Genomic DNA, 21,111 nt, shown 5'->3' on the forward strand with positions numbered 1-21,111 from the left:
AGAGTTTGGTCATTTTGCCTTTTAGTGGCAAAACACAGGAGGTCAAATGGACTCTATGATTATTATTGATGCAACGATGTGTTAGATCACATTAACTTACAGTAAACAGGTCTAATAAATGTGTAAGTTAAACTGAAAAGCTATGTTCCATAAAACGTGCAGCACTTTCATTTATTGTTACATTATTTCTTAGACAGAACAGGCTGATGATGTACTGCTTCAAACATGCTCAGCTCAAAATAGTAAATCTAAATATATTTGTCAATAGTCCAAAGCTAAAAATAACAGAAAAAAACTAAAAGCACCTAAAGTAACTTCCATCCACCAGGTGATAAACTTTAACATCAATATGCTGAACATAATAATGTTTCAGACTATATTCAAATAAACATAACGAATCACACTTCAACAATATTAACAGCAAACATACATTATATTATGACACATGAAATGACAAAGCTGGGGCTGCAGCCAGCCATTTTTTTGATACCATGGAAACAGCAGAGGCCCCCGGCTCCTTCTGGCTCTGGGGCCACAACCACTAAAAACACGTCCTCATGTGTTAAAGCTGCTGTTATTTGCTGCTTTTACATGTATTGTCTGCACGGTTGTTGACTTGTTCTATGGTGACGCCGTTAATGACTAAGTACTGTAGCGATTGCGGAGCCGTCTGACGCTCGCAAGTCGCTGCGGAACAAATGAAGTAAGAAAGTAAGTTTTTACACAGCAGAATTAATGAAGCGTCTTCACGGGATGGATGCACAGTGTTTGTTACCGCTGCTGCATCCGTTATCCATTATTTCTGTCACCCATTATTGTTGATGATGACATGGATTTGTTGTTGCAGCCACAGATGAAGCTAAATCTGAGGTCTGAAGCTTTGGCTGTTTTTAGTGCAGCTGGTTTCTTTTGAAGACTTTCAGCTACTACTGTATCTTCTACATGTGTCACATCGCATTATACTTTATATATACTTTATAAATGCTATAAACAGTCTCAGCATCTTGTTAACAGAACATTGTCGTCTTGTGGTTCTTGACAACTTCTCTTTATGAATCTGTATAAAATGACAAAATGACATTAAACATAACTTAGATGCACCAAGGCTCAAAGCACTGAAGAGTCAGTGGAAACCAGTTAATCTGCTGCAGGTGGCAGATGATACGATAATAATGTCACTGACAGTGTCCTAATGTTCAAGTCAACAGTTTTTTCTTTTCTGTATTAATAATTAGTTTATTTCTGTATCACACCTCCTGAACTCAGCTGTGATGTGATCACAGACATCAACATTATTTGTGGTTCTGACTTGTTATAAACTACAAACACTCACCTCTAAATGCATTTTACTATAAACACACTGAGTATAAACAGTAATGCTAAACTACTGTGAAGATCATATTTGTACCTGTGGCTGCATTTGGATCCACGTTGTTGTAATCATGATCTTCCTCTGTATCATCATGTGTCCCTGTAAAGATGCTAAAGTTTATTAAAGGTTTCCACAGGTGACCCAATTATTACAATGATCTATCATTGGATATAGCTTGTGTGTATTTATCTTGTCAGGACATTGACTATGAAGCAGCACTGTGGTTTTACTGGGTTCATCTGTTGGTTCCTCTGAAATCATCAAGTCACATCTGTTTCAGTATTTAGTGTCATATAATCTCTGCATTAATCAGATATTATACTGTACCACCATCATTGTTTCCAGAGCCTCCGACTGATTCATAGACACAAACATCATCTACATGTGAGTGAGGACAAAAGAATCAAAGTTACTTTAAACAGTGTGTGTCGTACAAAGTGAGTGTTACTGATCATGACAGTGATGATTGTCAGACTGACCGTGGAGCAGAGAGGAGTAAAGCTGAGGTTCAAGCTGGTTGACTGTTTGCTGTGTAGCAGAGCTTCTATCAGTGCTCACACTTCTGTGTGCTGTGAAAATGGAAATTATTGTTACAGCTAAAACAAGAGAGGAGACTGTAGAGTTATTATGTAGATTTACACTCAAACTGTTCCAGAGCTTCATCAAGTCTTAGACAGACACAAAGACCTCACCTTTCATCTTTCTCCAAACACACAACAGCAGCAGCTGCAGGAAAACAATCACTGAAAGTCTAACAACCAGTCCAACAGTAAAGGAGGCAGAAAATGATGGAGCTTCAGGACTGAAACCTGTAATTATACGGTATTTGAAAAAAAAATCAATAAAATACTCATAAACAAAGTTAATGACACCACTACTTAAAGTCAAATCAGAACATTGTTCTCACTTAGTGTACTAAATATTATTTAACTTAAACTCCATCTATAACAGACACTAATAGTTATCTGGAGTAATTAAGCAGTTTACACACTAGATTCCAGGTCATGGAACAAAAGAACATTGATGGACCATGTATGGACTTTACAAAAGGTGTCTATAAAATTATATAAAAAGTAAAAAAAAACTCTGCTTCGCTCATTTCCTTTTAATAGGAAAAACAAATTAAGACAAAAATATTACTGTAGAATGAACTAATGTATGAAACAAATTTTAATTAATATGCCACATACATTAGTGGTATGTTCACAGTCTACTTCAAATGAAAACTCATATTGTGGCATCACATGAATGTCACAATCAAACTCACCGTGAACAGTGATGTTGACTGAGTTACTGAAGTGTCCTGATCCAGACTCACACCAGAACACTGCAGAACCAGACTGTGATGTGATGATGTCACATCTGGATCCAGATGTTGTCCAGTTGGAGCAGGATGACAGGAAGCCTCCTTCAGGAAACCTCCTGACTCTCCACTCAGTAGAGTTTCCCTCACAGCTCAGTGACACAGAGTCACGGGTGAAGTGTTGAACTGTGTCAGGACTCACTGTGAGAGACGCTGACGGATCAACATCTGAACAACAACACATTTAACAACAATCAACAGCGGAACTTTAAGGAACAAATCCACACGGTTCCTCTCAGCAAACGTTGGTAGAGAAAGAAGCAAGAGTCCAAACAAACTGACCTCCAGACCAGACGAATGCTGCTTTGCTGTAGTCAGTGTAATACACTGGTTCTCCTCTTGCAGCTCTACACACATATCCTGCTGTGTGTGTGTGTCCATCAAGCATGTAGGAGCCCTGTTCAGTCCCATGCTCACTACCAGGTAGCAGCTCATATCTGTAGGAGCTGTGTGAGCCATCAGGAACAGTCTGGTACCAGTAGAACCTCCATCCTGCAGATGGAGGCTCAACCTCACAGCTCAGAGCTACTGAGGCTCCAGGACTCAGCCAAGATGGAGACGCTGTGAGGACACACTGGGCTTCATCTGATGGAGAGACAACAAATCACCTTAAATAAACTTAAATAAACACTGACTGTCAGTCTGATGGATTGACTCCACTCTGTTGTGTTATGTTGAGCGTTTCTCATTCTGCCTCTACATCTGTAGTTTCCACTGTGGGATGAATAAGCGTCATTCTGTTGTGTGTTTGTTGTTCTCTGTGTTTTCCATTCATATTTCCACTCAGTGTCTCCTCTGTTCTTAATCTCACATCTGACAGTAATGAGTCCAGTTTGGATGAAGAGTCACAACCCCTTGTTTGAACCTTAAACCAAACTGACAACAGGAAAACTCTCATCAACTCAACAATGACTCACCTGATACAATTAAATCGATGGTTTCACTGGTTTTTATGTGATTTGTTTTCCTGTGGACACTAAAACACTGGTATCTACCACTGTCTCCTGTAGACAGAGCTTTTATTCTGTATCCATTATATGAAGCTATTTCTCCTCCATTTTTGATGATTCTGGTTTCCCAGTCAGTGCGTTTGTCGACCTTCATGTCACATGTGAAGGTCACAGACTGTCCAGTGAAATACCTGGACCTGCTGGGGTCAAAGGTCAACACAGCACCTGGAACCCAGCAGCAACACAAGACACCATCATTAACACTATGAAATGTTACAATTTGAAGGGTTTTGTGTGGATTAATGTAGAATTTAAACACAGTTACCAAATGTTCATAAAGAATATGAGATGTTTAAATATCAGTGAATTATTAAATTATGTATTAATTAATTAATTGTATTATACAACATATGTTTTGAAATCTTAAATCTTAACTCACCTGATACTGTCAGTGCAGCAGCTTCACTCCACTGTGTTGAAGAATATGTGTTCTGTCTGTTTGTTCCTCTGCACCTGTAGCCTCCACTGCTGAACGCAGACACTGTCCAGTAATTAGTGTCTGTGATTGTTTGTCCACTGGTTGTTTCCCAGTCATAAACCCACTGAGTGTCTCCACCTCCCTGGATCTCACATCTAACAGTGATCTGACCTCTGATCACCTGAGTCCAGTCCAGTTGTAGACTCACAGACACAGAATTAGAATCTGTTACAAATACAGTACAAATGGTAAATAAAATAAAAAAAAAACACATAAAAAAACCCATCAAACACAATAAACAAACTCACAAGTTGTCTCAATGGTGACATAATCACTGTATTGAGTGTAGAAAGCTGGTTCTCCTCTTCTTCCTCTGCATGCGTATTTTCCTCCTTGTGTGACTCTGATTTCTCTGTTGTCTCCATCAGCTGCTGGTGTCACATATTCATAAGTGTTTGATGTAAGTCTGTACCACTCATATTTCCATCCATCAGAGTCGTCCACAGAGCAGCTCAGTGTCACACTGCCTCCTACTGACATGGTTGATGAACCTGCTGTCAGTCTGGCTCTGGGTCCTTCTGCTGTTATAAAAGAACAAAACATGTCAATGAATTCAAAGGGAAATTTCATGAAAAAAATATGTAAACTATGTGTGATAAGTAAGTTTCTCTTCACAAAAAAAACAAACAAATAAATATCAATATTATAAATACCAAAATGAATGAATACAAATCCTCCTTGTTTGATTCATTGTTTAAACTAATATACAAATTATTTGTGACAGTGGCTAAATTTCTCTTTGAAACATTCCCTTTTTTACCAGTTTATTAACCAATACCGAAAACTTTTCTTGTTTGATAAAAGATCCTAAATAAGTTTGTAATATCTGAATGTTAAAGTCTCAAACATCAAATAAAAAAAGTTTTTCTACTAAGTGTGTCAGAATATTCTAAATTGTTTTTATACAATGAGATGAAAATGATTCATTTACATCTACACACAGACTCAAACATCATTTGGCCAAATAAAGAAAAAATATAATCATTTTAATAAATCATTGAAACTCACCTGATACAGTTAAATAGATTGATTTACTGGTTTTTGTATGATTATTAATCTTGTGGTGACCAGAGCACTGATATTCACCACTGCGTCCTATATGTAGATAATTTAATGTTATGGTTGGATGTGAACCATAATGATAATAGTCTTGTCCATCTTTGATTAATCTAATTTCCCAGTCGGTGTTTTCTCCTTCCTTCATGTCACATGTGAAGGTCACAGACTCTCCAGTAACAAATCTGGACCAGTTGGGTTCAAGGGTCAACACAGCATCTAAAACCAACAGTAACATAGAAACAACATCACAACTATTAAGATATAAAACTTCTGCTCAGTGACTTTGTGGATACAGAGACTGACTCCACAGAGAAAACCATATCAAGAGAATGAGGACATTCATTATTTTTATATGGGTGGAGATTCAATACTTCAACAGAAAAAGTAGACGTGTAGATGTGTTGGGTCTCAGTTTAGCTTCATTTTTGAAGTTGAATACAGTTTTTAGTGTTATTTAAGTGAAACTGAATTCTTTATTTGTTGTTGCTGTGCAACAGAAATAAACTCTGTCAACTCTTATCAAATGTGTGAAGCCATTTGACAGAAGGAAAAAATGACAGACGATCCTGCTGCAGCCAGGCACAGTCAGAATCATTACTTCACACAGAGCTAATAGCTGATGTGAGCGCTGCACAGGAGCCTGAAACTGGACAAGACAATAAATAAATCTTTAGACACCCTGACATTTATTGAATTTAACAAATATAAAAAAATCACTTCCTAAACGATTTTAATGTTGTTACTTTTTCAACCACAACCACGTGTCATGATCTGTTTTTTTTGTGTCCGGTTTTATTCTAAAGGACTCTCTGTTTTCATTTAGCTGTCATGTTTGGTTCCAGTTTCCTGTTTTATTTTTTAGTACTTCCGTTTCTGGTGACATTATGTCAGTTCCCGCTTCACGGCCCAGTCCTAGTTACGCACACCTGTCTCGTATTAGTCATTACTCACCTGTGTATTTAAGAGCCAGTACTCACCATAGCCAGTTGCCAGATTTTTGAGTTTCAAGATCACTTTCCAGCGTTTCCAGTATAGCCACCTTGTTGCACGATCCTGTCTGAACCTGACCACTGATTCTTGCCTACACCCTGTCTGTACCTACGCCTGGAGATCTTGGTAACGTCCCCGACTGTCTGACCACGATTCTGTCTACTCCTAGTCTGTACCTCAGCTGAGCTCACTTGTGTACCCAACCCTTGCATGTTTTCTGGATCTGATCTTGCCTGCTCCTTTTGTGCCCGAAACCTGAGACTTAATGTGCATGACCTGGATTGCCTGACTACGCTTGAACAATAAACGCTGTTTATTAACCGAACACCTCGTCTGCACTGTGCATGTGGGTCCGACATCTGCCGAAGCCTGACACCACGTCGGTAACCATGACTCTAAAATTCTATTAACCAGATTTACTTTACTTCAAACAACTGTTAGTCTGATGATTGGTAAACATTCAGTGAACTGTTTAATTCACCTGAAGCTGATTTGTTTCTAACAACCTCCACATCTGCAGCAGTTTGTTATTTGACGATCAAATAGATTCAGTTAAAAAACTACAAGCTAAGATTCTGTCCTGTAACAATTTAAACATTTGAGCAGTAACCTGGTCTCTGGTGTTCACACATGAAATACACACAAAAAGATTTATCTAGGAAGAAAAGAAGAACAATTACTCACCTTCATTTCCATAGATGTTTGTATTCAGCACTAAAACGAAGATGGAAAGATCATCAGTCCATAAACAGTAATAAAGACATTTATCAATTAGTTGCTGTTATTTAAAAATTGTTAAATGATTTCCTGTTAAATCTGAGCCACACTAACAGTAAACTGTGAAGAACATCCCAGTTTTACTGTGAATGAAGCTGGGTCACATCCCATGTCTATAAAAACCACCATGTTAAATAAAGTCAGAGCTGCTGACGTACTCACAGAATAATGACAGTACACAGAGAAAAGTCAGCTCCATCTTCACAGACACTGTCGCTGTAGAGGAATGACAGCAAACACTAAGACACAAGCTACAGATCATCACCTGATTCAGAGCTGTTCTGTTCTTCCTTCCTATTCACTCAAATACTGTAGCTCTGACCACAAGTTTGCGCTTCCTGCTGCACAAATGTGATACTTTTCTATGAAATGAGAAATGAAAAAATGTGAATTATTGCAAACATGAAACATGTTCTTCCTTCCTATTTACTCAAACAGCTCTGACCACAAGTTTGTGCTTCCTGCTGCACAAATGTTAGTTTGTCTCTTTAGCAATTTTTTATTGATTTTCTATTAAATGAGCAATAAAAAATGACAATTATTGCAAACATGGAACTAATGAACCTTAATAATATAACGGATAATCTGTTATTTGTGTGTCTGTGCATGTTGTGTTGTTGTCATGCAGTATGGATGAAACTAGGTCAAAACCTATGTATCAGATCAGTAAAAACACACTGAACTGAACGTAGCTGCAGGTTTTATTTAGCTGTGTTTGACAGTTTTTAAGTTAAATTCATCAACCCTTCACTTCCTCTTTACACATAAAACGTGTGGTTTTTATTGCAACAGTGTCGCTAACAGAAACATGTCATGTAAGATATAGTTAAAATATATTTTGATGATTTTATACATTATTTCTTAACCTAAAACTGTAAACTACCAAACAAACTTATCATATTTTGTGTTTGAGTCAGTGACTCACAGTGAAGACGTGTGTGAAGAAGGAGCCAGAGTCAGATAACTGAGCGTCATAAACACAGATGTCATTCTGAAAGCACACACTTTGACACATTATCAGTCTTTCAAAGAAGTGATGCCTCTTAAATGAAGCTTCATACAATAAAGAGATCAGAATTAATATAATGATTGCATTTCTACAATTATCACATCAGACATGAAAGAGGATGTTTATACATGACTAAACACATTTGTAGAACATCAGCAACCTGGAGAACAGTTAGTGCTTGTGTCTCATACAGACCAGAACCAATTAACCAGGTGGGAGATTGTGGAGCAAACCAGAGATGAGGAGCAGCAGGACAGTGATGTGTCTAATTCATTCACATACTGTAACATGTGAACCTCAGACTTTATGAAGACACTTTAGACTACATTATTGTCCTATTTAATTCTAACAAACAGATTGAATCAGTTGCCGCAACAATAAACTTAAATATTTACCATCAGTTTCCACTGGTACGATCAGTTTTTTCGTTTTGACAGCATTGAGACAATTCATTAACCCTCAGATTTCACATTGCCACTTTGCTATTTAACACATGAAAAAAGATGAAATTTTACGATTCATGTTCTAATTCATGTTCATGGAATCAGGTCAATATGGGATGACATGATTTTATGTAACAGAGAACGCGCGTTTGTTCATATATATTGCCCCCTTGTGGTCGCTTATTGACGATACAGGTCATTACAGTAATGTTTCATTAGTTCATGTCCTTTTGCTGTTTGATCACATTCATTTAAAAAAAACACTCTGACCTCTACAGTCAGTTGAGTTTTTTTTACTTGAAAACCTTCCTGCAAATCTCATTCCTTTATGTGATCTGGTTCACATAAAGGCATCATCTATCAGACCTGGATGAAAGCGATATTTTATTTTATATTTAAATGTTAATAGACAAGATCTCAAATAATTACACACCTAAGGCAACAATGTTACAGTAATTGTGTTAGAGTTTGGTCATTTTGCCTTTTGGTGGCAAAACACAGGAGAACTCTGATTATTACTGATACAACGCTGTGTTAGATCACATTAGCCCAGACAGTATAAGCTAAGCAGGAAAAGCTACATTCCATAAAACGTGTAGCACTCATTTATTTTTACATCATTTCTAAGAGTCAATTTATGTAGATTGATGGGCATTTAAATACATTCTTGATTGATGACTGGTTTCCTATTAAATGCCCATAGGACAAAATCTCATATGGGCTAAGATTTGATGGATGAAGATGATGGAGCAAGCAACAGGGGAGATGAATTAGACAGGTGCGTGTGATTAAGCGGCAGGCGGGCTGCAGCCTTGGCAGCAGCATCTGCCCTGGCGTTTCCTGCAGAGACAAAGTCAGTGCTATTTGTATGAGCCTGACATTTGCACACAGCGATCGCTGTGGGAAGCAACATAGCCTCAAACAAAGCTGAAACCTTTTCATGATGGAGAATGGGCTTTCCATCAGACTTAAGGAACTTCCTGTGTTTCCAAAGAGCACCAAAATCATGGACCATCCCAAATGCATAACGGGAGTCAGTGTAGATGGTCACTGTCTTCCCTTCTGCTAACTTACACGCCTCTTTCAGGACTACAAGTTTAGCAGCCTGAGCGGAGTAGTGTGATGGGAGGGTCCGGACAATAGCGTGGAATGCTGTGAGCAGTCAGCAAACCCTCCAAGGTTCCACCCAGAATCGGGTTCTCTAGATGCTGACGCAGCGCTTAACAGTCATATTTGGCATGTCCAATAAAACTGTTATATCACATCCAACGAGCAGCAGAGAGATGTGACGTTTTCTGCTCTAGGAGGATGTGAGACACTGCATGACGTCACTGTGACCCACCATGTTGCGTAAGGCCACTACAGCTTTTTCTGCGGCTGCCACAGCACGCCGGCAGAGTGGTACATGAAGCCTGCTGCAACAGGATCCAGCTTTGCAGAGACGTAAACAACAGGACGCTGCCTGCCTCCGTGTGTCTGCAGGAGAACAGAGACCATGCAACCACGCCTCCCCTCCACCGTCTGAGTGAAGGGTCCGGTTGGGTCTGGAAGCTCCAGAGTGGGAGACGATGAAGAGACATGTTCAAAGCAGTGGAAGAAGCTTCCGCCTCCGACGTCCACTAGTTTGGAGTGTGCTTCCATCTTTTTCCCATGGATCAGTGCACCTAGAGGGGCTTCCAGCACTGCATAGTGCACGTAGTACATGCCTAAGATTGACATCAGCTGCTTCTTGGTTTGTGGCTTTGGGATCTGCTGTATGACTTCTATCCGTTTAGGTGAGATGGATTTACCTTCTGCTCAAATGTCATGCCCCAGAAAAGACACCTGTGCTTTAACAAACCGCAGTTTGGACAGGCTGTGACAATCAGCCTCCGCGCCACTAGAGGCGCTCCTGGGTTTTGGTGTGGGGTCACCATCTAAGTTCATTTCCTGTGTAATTAGTTGACCCACCTGTTCTGAGTATTTAAGTGATGTCTTTTGGTTCATCGAGTGTTGGGGTGTTACGTGGGCCCTATGGTACGACACGTGGTTGTAGCTTGAAAGCTACTGTACAACTACTGTATGTTACTGTTAAAGAGGGGAGAGTTAAAGAAGTGGAGTTGTTTTATTCATTTGATGTTCTGTCTCCTGGAAGGTTGTGAGTGTCTTGTGTTTTATGTTTCATGTTTAGGATCTTGCCCGTGGGACGGAGCGTGTTCAGCCTGTTAGACAGTGCTGTGGATTAGTTCTTGAGTAGTTGTCTTGAGTTAATGTCTTGTTTCATGAACGTTCTAGAGTCGTTAGTAGTATTTTATCCTGCAATGCAGTGAGTTTATGTTTGTGTTGAATAAACCGTTTATTGTAAACTCTGTGTGTGGGTCGTGCATTTGGGGTCTTCCCTCGTTTCCCTGCGACCAGGTCTGCCGGTTGCGACCAGGTGAGCGTGAAGGGTGACGGAGGGGTTTATTAGCGCGACGGGTTCGCAGCTGTGTGCTGGATGCACGTTGGCCGCGGGGCCAAAACCCTGGCTCTGTTGAGCCGTAGCTTCCTCGCTCGGAGCGGGTGCTGTCGTTGTTCCGTCTCCACCGCATCTCCTCTCCTTCCCTCAGTCAAACCCCGGTCGGTTCGGAGCTGACGGGGCGAGTGCGTAGCAGTTCGTAACACAGGCTGGCCTTATGGCCCTTTGAATAAAGGTGGAGCAAAGGTTTAATGGTGTCTTGTGCACACGCATGCTGTGTGTCACTGCAGATAATCAGGTCATCAACGTACTGCAACAGTGCTGACTGTGGTGACAACACAAGTCATCCAGACTTTGCTTCAGAGCCATGTTAGAAATACTGTATAAGTGAATCACAGTAGCCCTGGCACAGTCTGGTGAACGTGTACGGTTTGCCATTAAACTGAAAGATGAACCAGAACATGGCTGGATGAACTGGAACGCTGAAAAATACATTGGCCATTGGAACTTGAGACAAAATCGTGTATGGATTCGGGACGTTTGGTGCTGGCGGTTGAACTGTGGCGTTTACTGCCTGAAGGTCCTGGATAAACCTCCATTCCGTCGGCTGTCCTTTATCCTGGATTTTCTTTACTGGAAAAAGCGGCGTGCGGACGGATGAGTTCTCACAGGCGACAATGACACCTGCTGCAAGAAGAGAGTTAAAAACAGGAGCGATGCCTTCATCTGCCTCTGGTTTCAGCAGATACTGTGGTTTGCATGGGCGATAGTCAGACTTCGGTGTGATGACCACAGGTTCACAGTCTGTTCTTACCACAACATCATACTTATGTGCTGCCCATTGAGCAGAAGGCACTTGTTGGAGCTCAGGATGTTGCTGCAGTAAATCTGTGGAAAGAAAAAGAGTCGCAGGCGCAGGGATGACGTCATCTATCAACCAGCAAATGTGTCAGTAGGGTTAGTTGCCAGAAAGCGTTCCTTGTTGCGTTGTGCGTGCGTGTCGTGCTGGTCACTATCACAAAGTGTGTGTTTATAAGCAAAAAGCGGTTCTTCATTGCAGAGCATGTCTGTGTGTGCGTTACCTCCCTCCTCAGTGCTCGGCGTCGGTGCTTCAGCGTCACTCTCCTCCCGCTCCAGTCATTCAGCCTGCTCAGCACGTGGAACCCTTTGGTTGTTGTTGGTCAGATGGTCTGAAGTTATGGGAATAGTGTCCAGGCTTTTCACAGCCAAAGCAAGTCACTGGTTCCCACTGGCCTTCAGCTTTCCCTTCGCCCCGGTTGGACTCTCGCTCTCTCTTTTCCTTTCTTCTGTGCTCCAGTGATCGCTTGCATCATGGTCAGGGAAGCCATGTGCAGCTCCTTCTGTGCTTTTTGGCCTTTGATGTCCTTTTTCTGCTGCAGCATGAGCTGAGCGTGTCTTGCGTGTCTGTGCAGCTCTGCCAGCAGACAGAGGTCTCCACACCCAACGTAGGTGCGTTGGACCTCAGTGGTGATGTCTTTCTGCAGACCGCTGAGAATGTGGTTATATAATAGATTTCCCAGGGGCTGGAGGTGTCTCCAGGGTTAGCTGGTTGCTGCAGGTCGCTGTGGATGTTGTACAGGGTGATGAGGCGGTGAATGAACTCATCCACTGGTTCGTCTTCCAGCTGTTTGCAGGTTGTGACTGCTGTCACGTCCGTTCTGTGTAAAGCTTCAGTTATGGCGGCTGCCAGTGCAGTCAACATGGTGGTATTGATTGTCTGCGTGGGCAGAGTCTGTGTTGGAGAGTCATGCAGACGGCTCAGGCAGGTTGTCGTGCAAACGGTGTACGTCTGCGGTCTTCATTTTTGTGGCAAGCAGACGCCTGGTCTCAGCTCCAGTGGGTCTGTACTCACGGCAGAACCTTATGAGTTCATCTCTAAAGTCTTTTCCTGAAATCATAGGATCGGGCAGGTTTTCTGCAGCGTCTCTGACATCGCTTGCTGTCCATGGACCGTGAACAAGGATCGGACCCTGTGGTCCCGCTACTTCGACCATGAGGCACATGAGCGAGGTCTCCCCCTCATCTGGTTCGCTCTCGTCATCCAACTCCATCGGTGGTAGCGACGATTTTGGACTTAGTTTGTCCTAAACCACAAAGTCGACCTTAAGTGCAGAGCAGTGTCCACAACCACACTACAAACCTCAGTACGTGCTTCAACTTGGTAAAATCCTGGTTTCATGCAGCAGCTGGTTACAACTTCAGCAACCTGAGTGAACACAAATAGGCTCATGAACAGAACTGAGAGTCAGGGCAGCTAAAATCCTGCCCCATGAACAAAACTTCTCCTTTATTAGAACTAATGTAAAAATAATGATTTGACGCCAGAAAGCAGAAAATCAACAGTTGCACACGTGAATCAGAGCCTAAATCCACTTTGGGGGAAACGACCGCTGCTCACACAGCAAAAACAGACAAGACCGTGTTGATGTTCAGCCAGACTGAACTAAAGCTGGTGAAGACTAAGGGTAAAATTCCTCCAATGCATCATAAACCACACACAGTGATTTACATAATGTAACAACCAACATTAAACTAACTAAATACACATGATCCTAATGAAGCTGAACCTGTGCAGCTCTGTGTCAGTACCTCAGACTATAGTTGATGGACTAAACCACAAACCAAAGTCACTGTTCACTGCTTCTGTATGCAGAGATGTTCACAGTGCAGATGAAATGCTGATGACATCATTCACAGACTCATTAACATGTTCTAAAGGTAAAGTAATCAAACAGTAATAGTTGAAGTTAGCTTCTTAATGTAACTGTCCTTGTTCGTAGCTCTAACCACCACCAAGGACATAAGGAAGTGGATGATGTAATCAGCTCAAAGCAGAAGCTCCACATTAAAACTGAGCAGTAAGGGAAAAATAATGAGGGAAGAACTGTTGTCATAGTAACCTGTACTGTACATACACAGCTTTATAGATCTTCAGACTTTTAATGTCACATCCAGACAATAAGTAAATCAGATTCTCTGTTGCTGCTCCACTGAGATCCTCCAGCTGTGAGACACCATCACTAACAGACACCTGCTGAGCATGAAGCTGAAGCTACAGTGTTTTCAGGCCAATAAATTAAATTATTACTCCTGGAAAAAAAGTTTAATATTAAAGTTTAATAAACGGTAAAAAGGAACTTTAAAAAAAAAGATTTTACAGTAAACTTACTGCTCACAGTAAAAATGAAACTAAATCAATGATTGTTACATTAAAGCTGCAGAATCACTTCTGTGAAGCTCAACGTTGTGCATTAATTAGCTTGTTTATGTTTGTTATTGTTTATAAATTACTCTGCAAAACATTTAGTTTTATTTAAAAAAATTAAAGGAAAACAACAACATGGACTCAGAGATCTAAAGTTTTTATTTAACTACTTTACTAAGTTCTACTGATGAATCACATCTGCAGAATAGGTGGTCGCACTAAGCTACATGGCTGCATCGGTGCTAAAAGATGTTCCAGGTTCCAGGACCTGAGAATAAACAGGTTCATCAGTGGCTGCAGCAGAAGGTTTTCCTGTCAACAGAGAATCGATTCAGTTGGTTTGTTGTAATGTGATAATGACGCATGATCATATACTGAATGACTGTAACTGGATTTAATTCATGTTTCCATGAATAAACATAAATTAATAAAAAGTACAGTAGGTAAAGGTAAACCTGTGTATTAATTACAATGACTACAACAATAATTAACAACAGCTAAACATGAAGGACTCAGTGTTGGGGTGGATGCAGGCTGTACTGACCTTTGACCCTCTTTCTCTTGTCTTTGTGTTTGACCTGGACGTAGAGCAGAGCATCGTCTGAAACAGAACAAACATCTGTGTTTTTAAAAACCAACAGATGCCTCAATAAATACAAAAACATGTAACTTTATTGTCAAAGACACATGTAGATGAGAGAAAATATAAGTGAGTATTATTGGTCATGGGTTTATAAACATTACCACCTAATAAAAGACCTGGTGCTGATGTAATATTTTACTGCAGCTTGAAGCTCGGCTCTACCTGCAGGTCGTTTCTTCAGGTCAGAGTAGACTGGGCTCTCTGCTGGTTTATGCTGCCTTCCTGTTAAAACAAACATCCATGAAGAAGAAACCATCACATCTACAGGTACTGAGCACAAAACATCTTCCTCTGGTGCCACTAGTAATACTCACTGTTCTGTTCAAAGGATTTCAGTTCAATGACAGAATATGTGACATCTGAAACATCTGAAAAATACATGATTTATTATTAATCACATGTTTAGTTATGTTACGTTTAGCTTCCATCAATCAGAGTAAAAGCCATATTATGTTAAAGTTACTGTACCTTTTCCAGTGTTTTCAGAGTCATTCACAGATTCATAGACACGAGCCTCAGCTACAAAAAAACAACACAGTGGGAACAACTACTTTAACAGCTTTGTAAACTAAGCTTCCTACGCTAACAGTGGCTAAGGAACCAGACCAAACAATAATATATTATTATATTATATATTATTACACTATATATAATACAAGATTCTTCCTACTGCATAGAGAAGTTTAACTGTATTTAAAAAATGTTACTGATAAACTTCACATGGCTTCTATTTAATAAGAGGGGTTAAGAGCACATTCCTTTAAAGAACAGGTTCCAGCATCATCATCATCAGTCTAAATGAGAAGAACAGTCATTACGTTGGTTTTGATTCTGGCTGACACTGGGAGTGGTGTTGGAGGTCCATACTGTTCCTGACTGAGTTGGCCTGAAGAGAAATACACAGTTAGTACAGAGGTTTAGAGGCCTGCTGGTAAATTAGGATGAGGAGACAGTGACCTGACCTGATGAAACATGAACCTGTAAGTAAAACAAAAAAATGATTACACTGTTGTGAACTCAAACCCTGCTACAGTTATTCCAGTAAGAAAAGAAGATCATCTCACCCTTGGACCGTCTGAAACGACATGAAAGGAGCAGAAGAAGAAGAAGCAGAACGACTCCACAAACCAGTCCAACAACCAACATCACAGGAACGTTTACATTGCTTGACTTCAAGACTTTGATGAATAATAAATATTGAACAAATGCATAAGTATATAAAATATGTCAAAAGAATAAACACATGTAGTGTAACATACATTGTGCAATGTATAATTATAGTATATTCTTCCTTAGACAGAAACTGATTAAAAAAATAACCAAATTTGTTATTTCAGCCTCACCGTTCACTGCCATCCAGCTCTGTGGAGACTCTGTTCCTTGGTACCAACACTTGTAGAAACCTTCATGTGACTTTGACACTGCAGAGATGTTCAGCTCTACTCTGCTGTCGTTTTGGATCAGTTGCTCATTGTGATAGAAAAACACACTGGAAGGTTTTTGTCCTGTCTTCAACTTACAGCTCAGACTCACAGAGAGTCCCTCAGTCACAGGACGGACAGGACTCATCAGGATCAAACCTGCATCTGGACGACAGTCACAGGAAGATTCAGTGGAGCAGAAGAAGAAAACTATTATAAGATATAATATTAAACCACATAATACAGTAAGATGTTACAAATGCTTTAAATGAACGAAAACAGTCAAACTCACCATGAACAGTGATGTTGACTGAGTTACTGAAGTGTCCTGATCCAGACTCACACCAGAACACTGCAGAACCAGACTGTGATGTGATGATGTCACATCTGGATCCAGATGTTGTCCAGTTGGAGCAGGATGACAGGAAGCCTCCTTCAGGAAACCTCCTGACTCTCCACTCAGTAGAGTTTCCCTCACAGCTCAGTGACACAGAGTCACGGGTGAAGTGTTGAACTGTGTCAGGACTCACTGTGAGAGACGCTGACGGATCAACATCTGAACAACAACACATTTAATAACAATCAACAGTGGAACTTTAAGGAACAAATCCACACGGTTCCTCTCAGCAAACGTTGGTAGAGAAAGAAGCAAGAGTCCAAACAAACTGACCTCCAGACCAGACAAATGCTGCTTTGCTGTAGTCAGTGTAATACACTGGTTCTCCTCTTGCAGCTCTACACACATATCCTGCTGTGTGTGTGTGTCCATCAAGCATGTAGGAGCCCTGTTCAGTCCCATGCTCACTACCAGGTAGCAGCTCATATCTGTAGGAGCTGTGTGAGCCATCAGGAACAGTCTGGTACCAGTAGAACCTCCATCCTGCAGATGGAGGCGCAACCTCACAGCTCAGAGCTACTGAGGCTCCAGGACTCAGCCAAGATGGAGACGCTGTGAGGCCACACTGGGCTTTATCTGATGGAGAGAGACGTTCTGAGTGAAAACACTGTGATTGTGATGTTGTTGGATTCATGTTACTCATCACCCTAATGTTGGATCTTATTTTATTTATTATTTTTATTATATTTGTAAAGGATGGAGGATAAAGTCAATGATCTGTGTAATTGTAAATGCCAGTTTATTTGTAATGTGACTGATTTTTCTGAACCAGAGAAGTTCAATGAGTTCTGTCCATGTGTTGCATGTACTAATGAATCATTACAAATGTAACAATGAATGAATGGAACTCACCTGTTACTATCAAACGTAGAGGATCACTCCATGCTGTTAAGGAATAACTGTTGTTTTTCTGTCGACCCCTACACTTGTAGTCTCCACTACTGGAACCAGAAGCAGTGAAAACCCAGAGTTTACTCCCATCTGCAGTTCTTCTTAAGTTGCCTTGGGTCCATTCATATTCCCACTCAGTGTCTCCTCCAGCCTGGATCTCACATGTCAGAGTGATCTCCTCTCCTTTGAATATCTCAGGCCAGTCATGCTGCCTTTTTACAGCAGCCTTGTTGGAAACTTCACACATTGTAGAAAAAACACAGACATAAACCATGAATAGTTTCAGGTGATGGAATAATGTTATTTATTATGTAAAGGCTTAAGAATGGATGTGCAGGAAATAGCATGTAGTAAAAGTAACTGTTCATAGGATAATTTGACTGAGTGCTGTTTTCTACTGTGAACATTTGTCAGGTCAATGACTGGAACTGGTCAGAAGATGGCGCTAGAGCAGAGGCCACGTGAACATCAGCGCAGCCCTCACTCCATTCATGTGTGTGGATCTCTAAAAAAGTCTCCAGCTCTGCGACAGGCGGCGTTAACGAGGTGAATGAGAGGTTTGGGTCTGTTGGTGTGTGTGTGGTCCCTTTCATCATCAGCCACAGCAGACTGTCGGGTGTAGGATAAGAGTGAGCTAAGAGCTAGCTAGCTGAGCTAGCAAGCTAGCCACGTGAGACGCTGCAGACACTGGACGCCAGGAGCCACACTGTTTGTGACGCGTGGATCTGCCGCTGTTAGCAACATGAGGACGTGGCTGATAACATGGTGCTAACCGGACCTGCACTACGGTCCCGGAGCAGATTTAAGGATGATGTGAGGCCATTCATTGGTTCTGTTCGTGCAACGTTTAGAAGCGCTGGCTGACGTAGATAAGAAGACGCACAATAATCATTGACTTTGTACGTGAGTTAAAGCACGAATGATCAGCGAATGAAATCCTACAAATTCAGATAAAACTCGGTCGAAGCGTTGTGTCCCTTTGTTTTGGAACTAAGAGGTTTAAGGACGTCACTCTGACATCACCAGGACAGAGGGAACAACTACACAGATCCTCACCTGTTTTATCAACAGTGACTGAGACACTGTTCTCTGTGTAGTAAACTGGGTTTCCTCTTCCTCCTCTGCAGTAATAGTTGCCTCCATCTGTGATTCTGATACTAGATTCACTGTTTGTTCTGATCAGAGCTGCTGATCTGAACCAGTCGTATTTCCATCCATCAGAACCGTCCACAGAGCAGCTCAGTGTCACGCTGCCTCTTGCTGCTATGACTGTGTTGTCTGATGTCAGTGAGGCTCTGGGTTTATCTGATGTCAGTTTACAGAACACATTAAATAAACATAGTTAGAAGTGCTTTAAGGTTAAATAAAACACAACACAATTATACATGTATTTATACTAAACCAGGCATCCGACCCAAACAAACCATGATATTTATTTTTTAACTAACTGGACACATGAACACTTTGGAAAACATCTACAGTAAAGTTACACTGTTAAGAGTTCCTCAGACCAAACTGACAACTGGAAAACTCTCATCAAGTCAACAATGACTCACCTGATACAATTAACTCGATGGTTTCACTGGTTTTTATGTGATTTGTTTTTCTGTGGACACTAAAACACTGGTATCTACCACTGTCTCTTGTAGACAGAGCTTTTATTCTGTATCCACTATATGAAGCTATTTCTCCTCCATCTTTGATGAGTCTGGTTTCCCAGTCAGTGCGTTTGTCGTCCTTCATGTCACATGTGAAGGTCACAGACTCTCCAGTAAAATACCTGGACCAGCTGGGGTCAAAGGTCAACACAGCACCTGGAACCCAGCAGCAACACAAGACACCACAACATTAACATTATGAAGTGTTACAATTTACAATGTGAATAATCATTAAATGTGTCTTAGAGCTGGAGCTGAAGGAGTTGGAGAGTTACAGTTATATATTTATTATGATACAGTATCAACACATATAGTGTTGCTGACCTGATACTGTCAGTGCAGCAGCTTCACTCCACCATGTTGAAGAATCTGAGTCCTGGCTGTTTGTTCCTCTGCACCTGTAGCCTCCACTGCTGAACGCAGACACTGTCCAGTAATTAGTGACTGTTCTCTGTGTGATTGTTTGTCCACTGGTTGTTTCCCAGTCATAAACCCACTGAGTGTCTCCACCTCCCTGGATCTCACATCTAACAGTGATCTGACCTCTGATCACCTGAGTCCAGTCCAGTTGCAGACTCACAGACACAGAATTAGAATCTGATACAAATTCAAATGTTAAACAAACTGAGAAAACCCTAAGTGAAAAAATAAACATTAAACACAATAAACAAACTCACAAGTTATCTTGATGGTGACATCATTACTAGCATAAGTGTAAACAGCTGGTTCTCCTCTTCTTCCTATGCACGTGTATTTTCCTCCTTGTGTGACTCTGATTTCTCTGTTGTCTCCATCACCTGCTGGTGTCACATAAGTGTTTGATGTCCGTCTGAACCAGACATATTTCCATCCATCAGAGTCGTCCACAGAGCAGCTCAGTGTCACGCTGCCTCCTACTGATATGGTTGATGGACCTGCAGTCAGTCTGGCTTTGGGTGGTTCTGCTGTTGTTAAAGAAAAAAACATGTCAATAATTCAAAGGGAAATTTCATTAAAAAATACATGAACTATGTGTGATGTACTTGTAAGTTTCTCTGTACAAGAGAAAAGTTTTAAATATAAATACCAATGATGAAATGATGAATGAATACGAATCCTCCTTGTTTGGTTTGTTGTTTTAACTAATATACAAATTATTTGTGACAGTGCCTACATTTTTCTTTTCTAAACATTCCCTTATTTACCAGTTTATTTTAATACCAAACACTTTTCTTGTTTGATAAAAGATCCATTTGTAATATCGGAATGTTAAGGTCTCAAACATCAAATAAACATATTGCATTACATAACATTTTTCCTACTGAATATGTCAGAATAATAGTCTTTACAGTGAGATCAAAATGATTTACAACTACACACAGATTCAAACATCATTTGACCAAATACACAAAATAAAAAAGATGTAGTAAACATAATCATTTTAATAAATCATTGAAACTCACCTGATACAGTTAAATAGATTGATTTACTGGTTTTTGTATGATTATTAATCTTGTGGTGACCAGAGCACTGATATTCACCACTGCGTCCTGTAACTAGATTATTTAATGTTAGTGTTGGATGTGAACCGTAATGATAAAAATCTCCTCCATCTTTGATGAATCTAATTTCCCAGTCAGTATTTTCTCCCTCCTTCATGTCACATGTGAAGGTCACAGACTCTCCAGGAACAAATCTGGACCAGTTGGGTTCAAGGGTCAACACAGCATCTAAAACCAACAATAACATAGAAACAACATCACAACTATTAAGATATGAAACTTCTGCTCAGTGACTTTGTGGATACAGAGACTGACTCCACAGAGAAAACCATATCAAGAGAATGAGGACATTCATTATTTATTTACAGGAGGAGATTCAATACTTCAACAGAAAAAGTAGACGTGTAGATGTGTTGGGTCTCAGTTTAGCTTCATTTTTGAAGTTGAATACAGTTT

At 40.6% G+C, this 21,111-nt stretch overlaps 3 protein-coding genes across 7 annotated transcripts in view; all 3 read right to left on the reverse strand.

Annotated features, from left to right (window-relative positions):
• LOC121201924 (titin-like) overlaps window positions 1–21,111 on the reverse strand; it is a 46,178-nt gene that overhangs the window by 22,756 nt on the left and 2,311 nt on the right. The window contains 5 exon segments of the mRNA XM_055506983.1: window positions 18,573–18,821; window positions 19,073–19,330; window positions 19,499–19,771; window positions 19,852–20,118; window positions 20,617–20,883. Of these exon segments, the coding sequence (XP_055362958.1) occupies window positions 18,573–18,821; window positions 19,073–19,330; window positions 19,499–19,771; window positions 19,852–20,118; window positions 20,617–20,883 (1,314 nt within the window).
• On the reverse strand, window positions 146–16,802 carry LOC114848215 (low affinity immunoglobulin gamma Fc region receptor II-a-like). 5 transcript variants are annotated; one of them, XM_055507006.1, is made up of 10 exons: window positions 16,521–16,802; window positions 16,151–16,393; window positions 15,872–15,985; window positions 15,770–15,785; window positions 15,626–15,693; window positions 15,276–15,326; window positions 15,122–15,175; window positions 14,970–15,029; window positions 14,709–14,765; window positions 14,057–14,476 (listed from the first exon to the last, which is right to left on the reverse strand). In XM_055507006.1, the coding sequence occupies exons 1-10, from the start codon at window positions 16,798–16,800 to the stop codon at window positions 14,388–14,390; spliced, it is 1,032 nt and encodes a 343-aa protein (XP_055362981.1). In that variant the 5' UTR covers window positions 16,801–16,802; the 3' UTR covers window positions 14,057–14,387. The 5 variants fall into 5 exon arrangements, with proteins under 5 accessions (XP_055362985.1, XP_055362984.1, XP_055362981.1 ...); XM_055507008.1 differs by having other exon boundaries at window positions 14,924–15,029; XM_055507007.1 differs by having other exon boundaries at window positions 14,912–15,029.
• LOC129603814 (uncharacterized) lies at window positions 2,200–6,929 on the reverse strand. The gene is made up of 6 exons (XM_055506995.1): window positions 5,232–6,929; window positions 4,472–4,744; window positions 4,125–4,388; window positions 3,653–3,910; window positions 3,018–3,320; window positions 2,200–2,903 (listed from the first exon to the last, which is right to left on the reverse strand). The coding sequence occupies exons 1-6, from the start codon at window positions 5,515–5,517 to the stop codon at window positions 2,524–2,526; spliced, it is 1,764 nt and encodes a 587-aa protein (XP_055362970.1). The 5' UTR covers window positions 5,518–6,929; the 3' UTR covers window positions 2,200–2,523.

This window comes from Betta splendens, chromosome 2, assembly GCF_900634795.4.
Source record: "Betta splendens chromosome 2, fBetSpl5.4, whole genome shotgun sequence".
Taxonomy (NCBI): Eukaryota; Metazoa; Chordata; class Actinopteri; order Anabantiformes; family Osphronemidae; genus Betta; species Betta splendens.

Excerpts from the sequence above, each read along its gene's own strand:
- LOC129603814 (XM_055506995.1), bottom strand. The coding sequence starts at position 5,517 with ATGTTACTGTTGGTTTTAGATGCTGTGTTGACCCTTGAACCCAACTGG. Across the intron at positions 4,745-5,231 it reads AATCTATTTAACTGTATCAG|CAGAAGGACCCAGAGCCAGA; the intron begins GTGAGTTTCAAT and ends CTTTTATAACAG. Across the intron at positions 4,389-4,471 it reads TGTCACCATTGAGACAACTT|ATTCTAATTCTGTGTCTGTG; the intron begins GTGAGTTTGTTT and ends TATTTGTAACAG.
- LOC114848215 (XM_055507006.1), bottom strand. The coding sequence starts at position 16,800 with ATGTGTTGTTGTTCAGATGTTGATCCGTCAGCGTCTCTCACAGTGAGT. Across the intron at positions 15,327-15,625 it reads CAGCCAGAATCAAAACCAAC|CTGAGGCTCGTGTCTATGAA; the intron begins GTAATGACTGTT and ends GTTTTTTTGTAG. Across the intron at positions 15,176-15,275 it reads CTCTGAAAACACTGGAAAAG|ATGTTTCAGATGTCACATAT; the intron begins GTACAGTAACTT and ends TGTATTTTTCAG.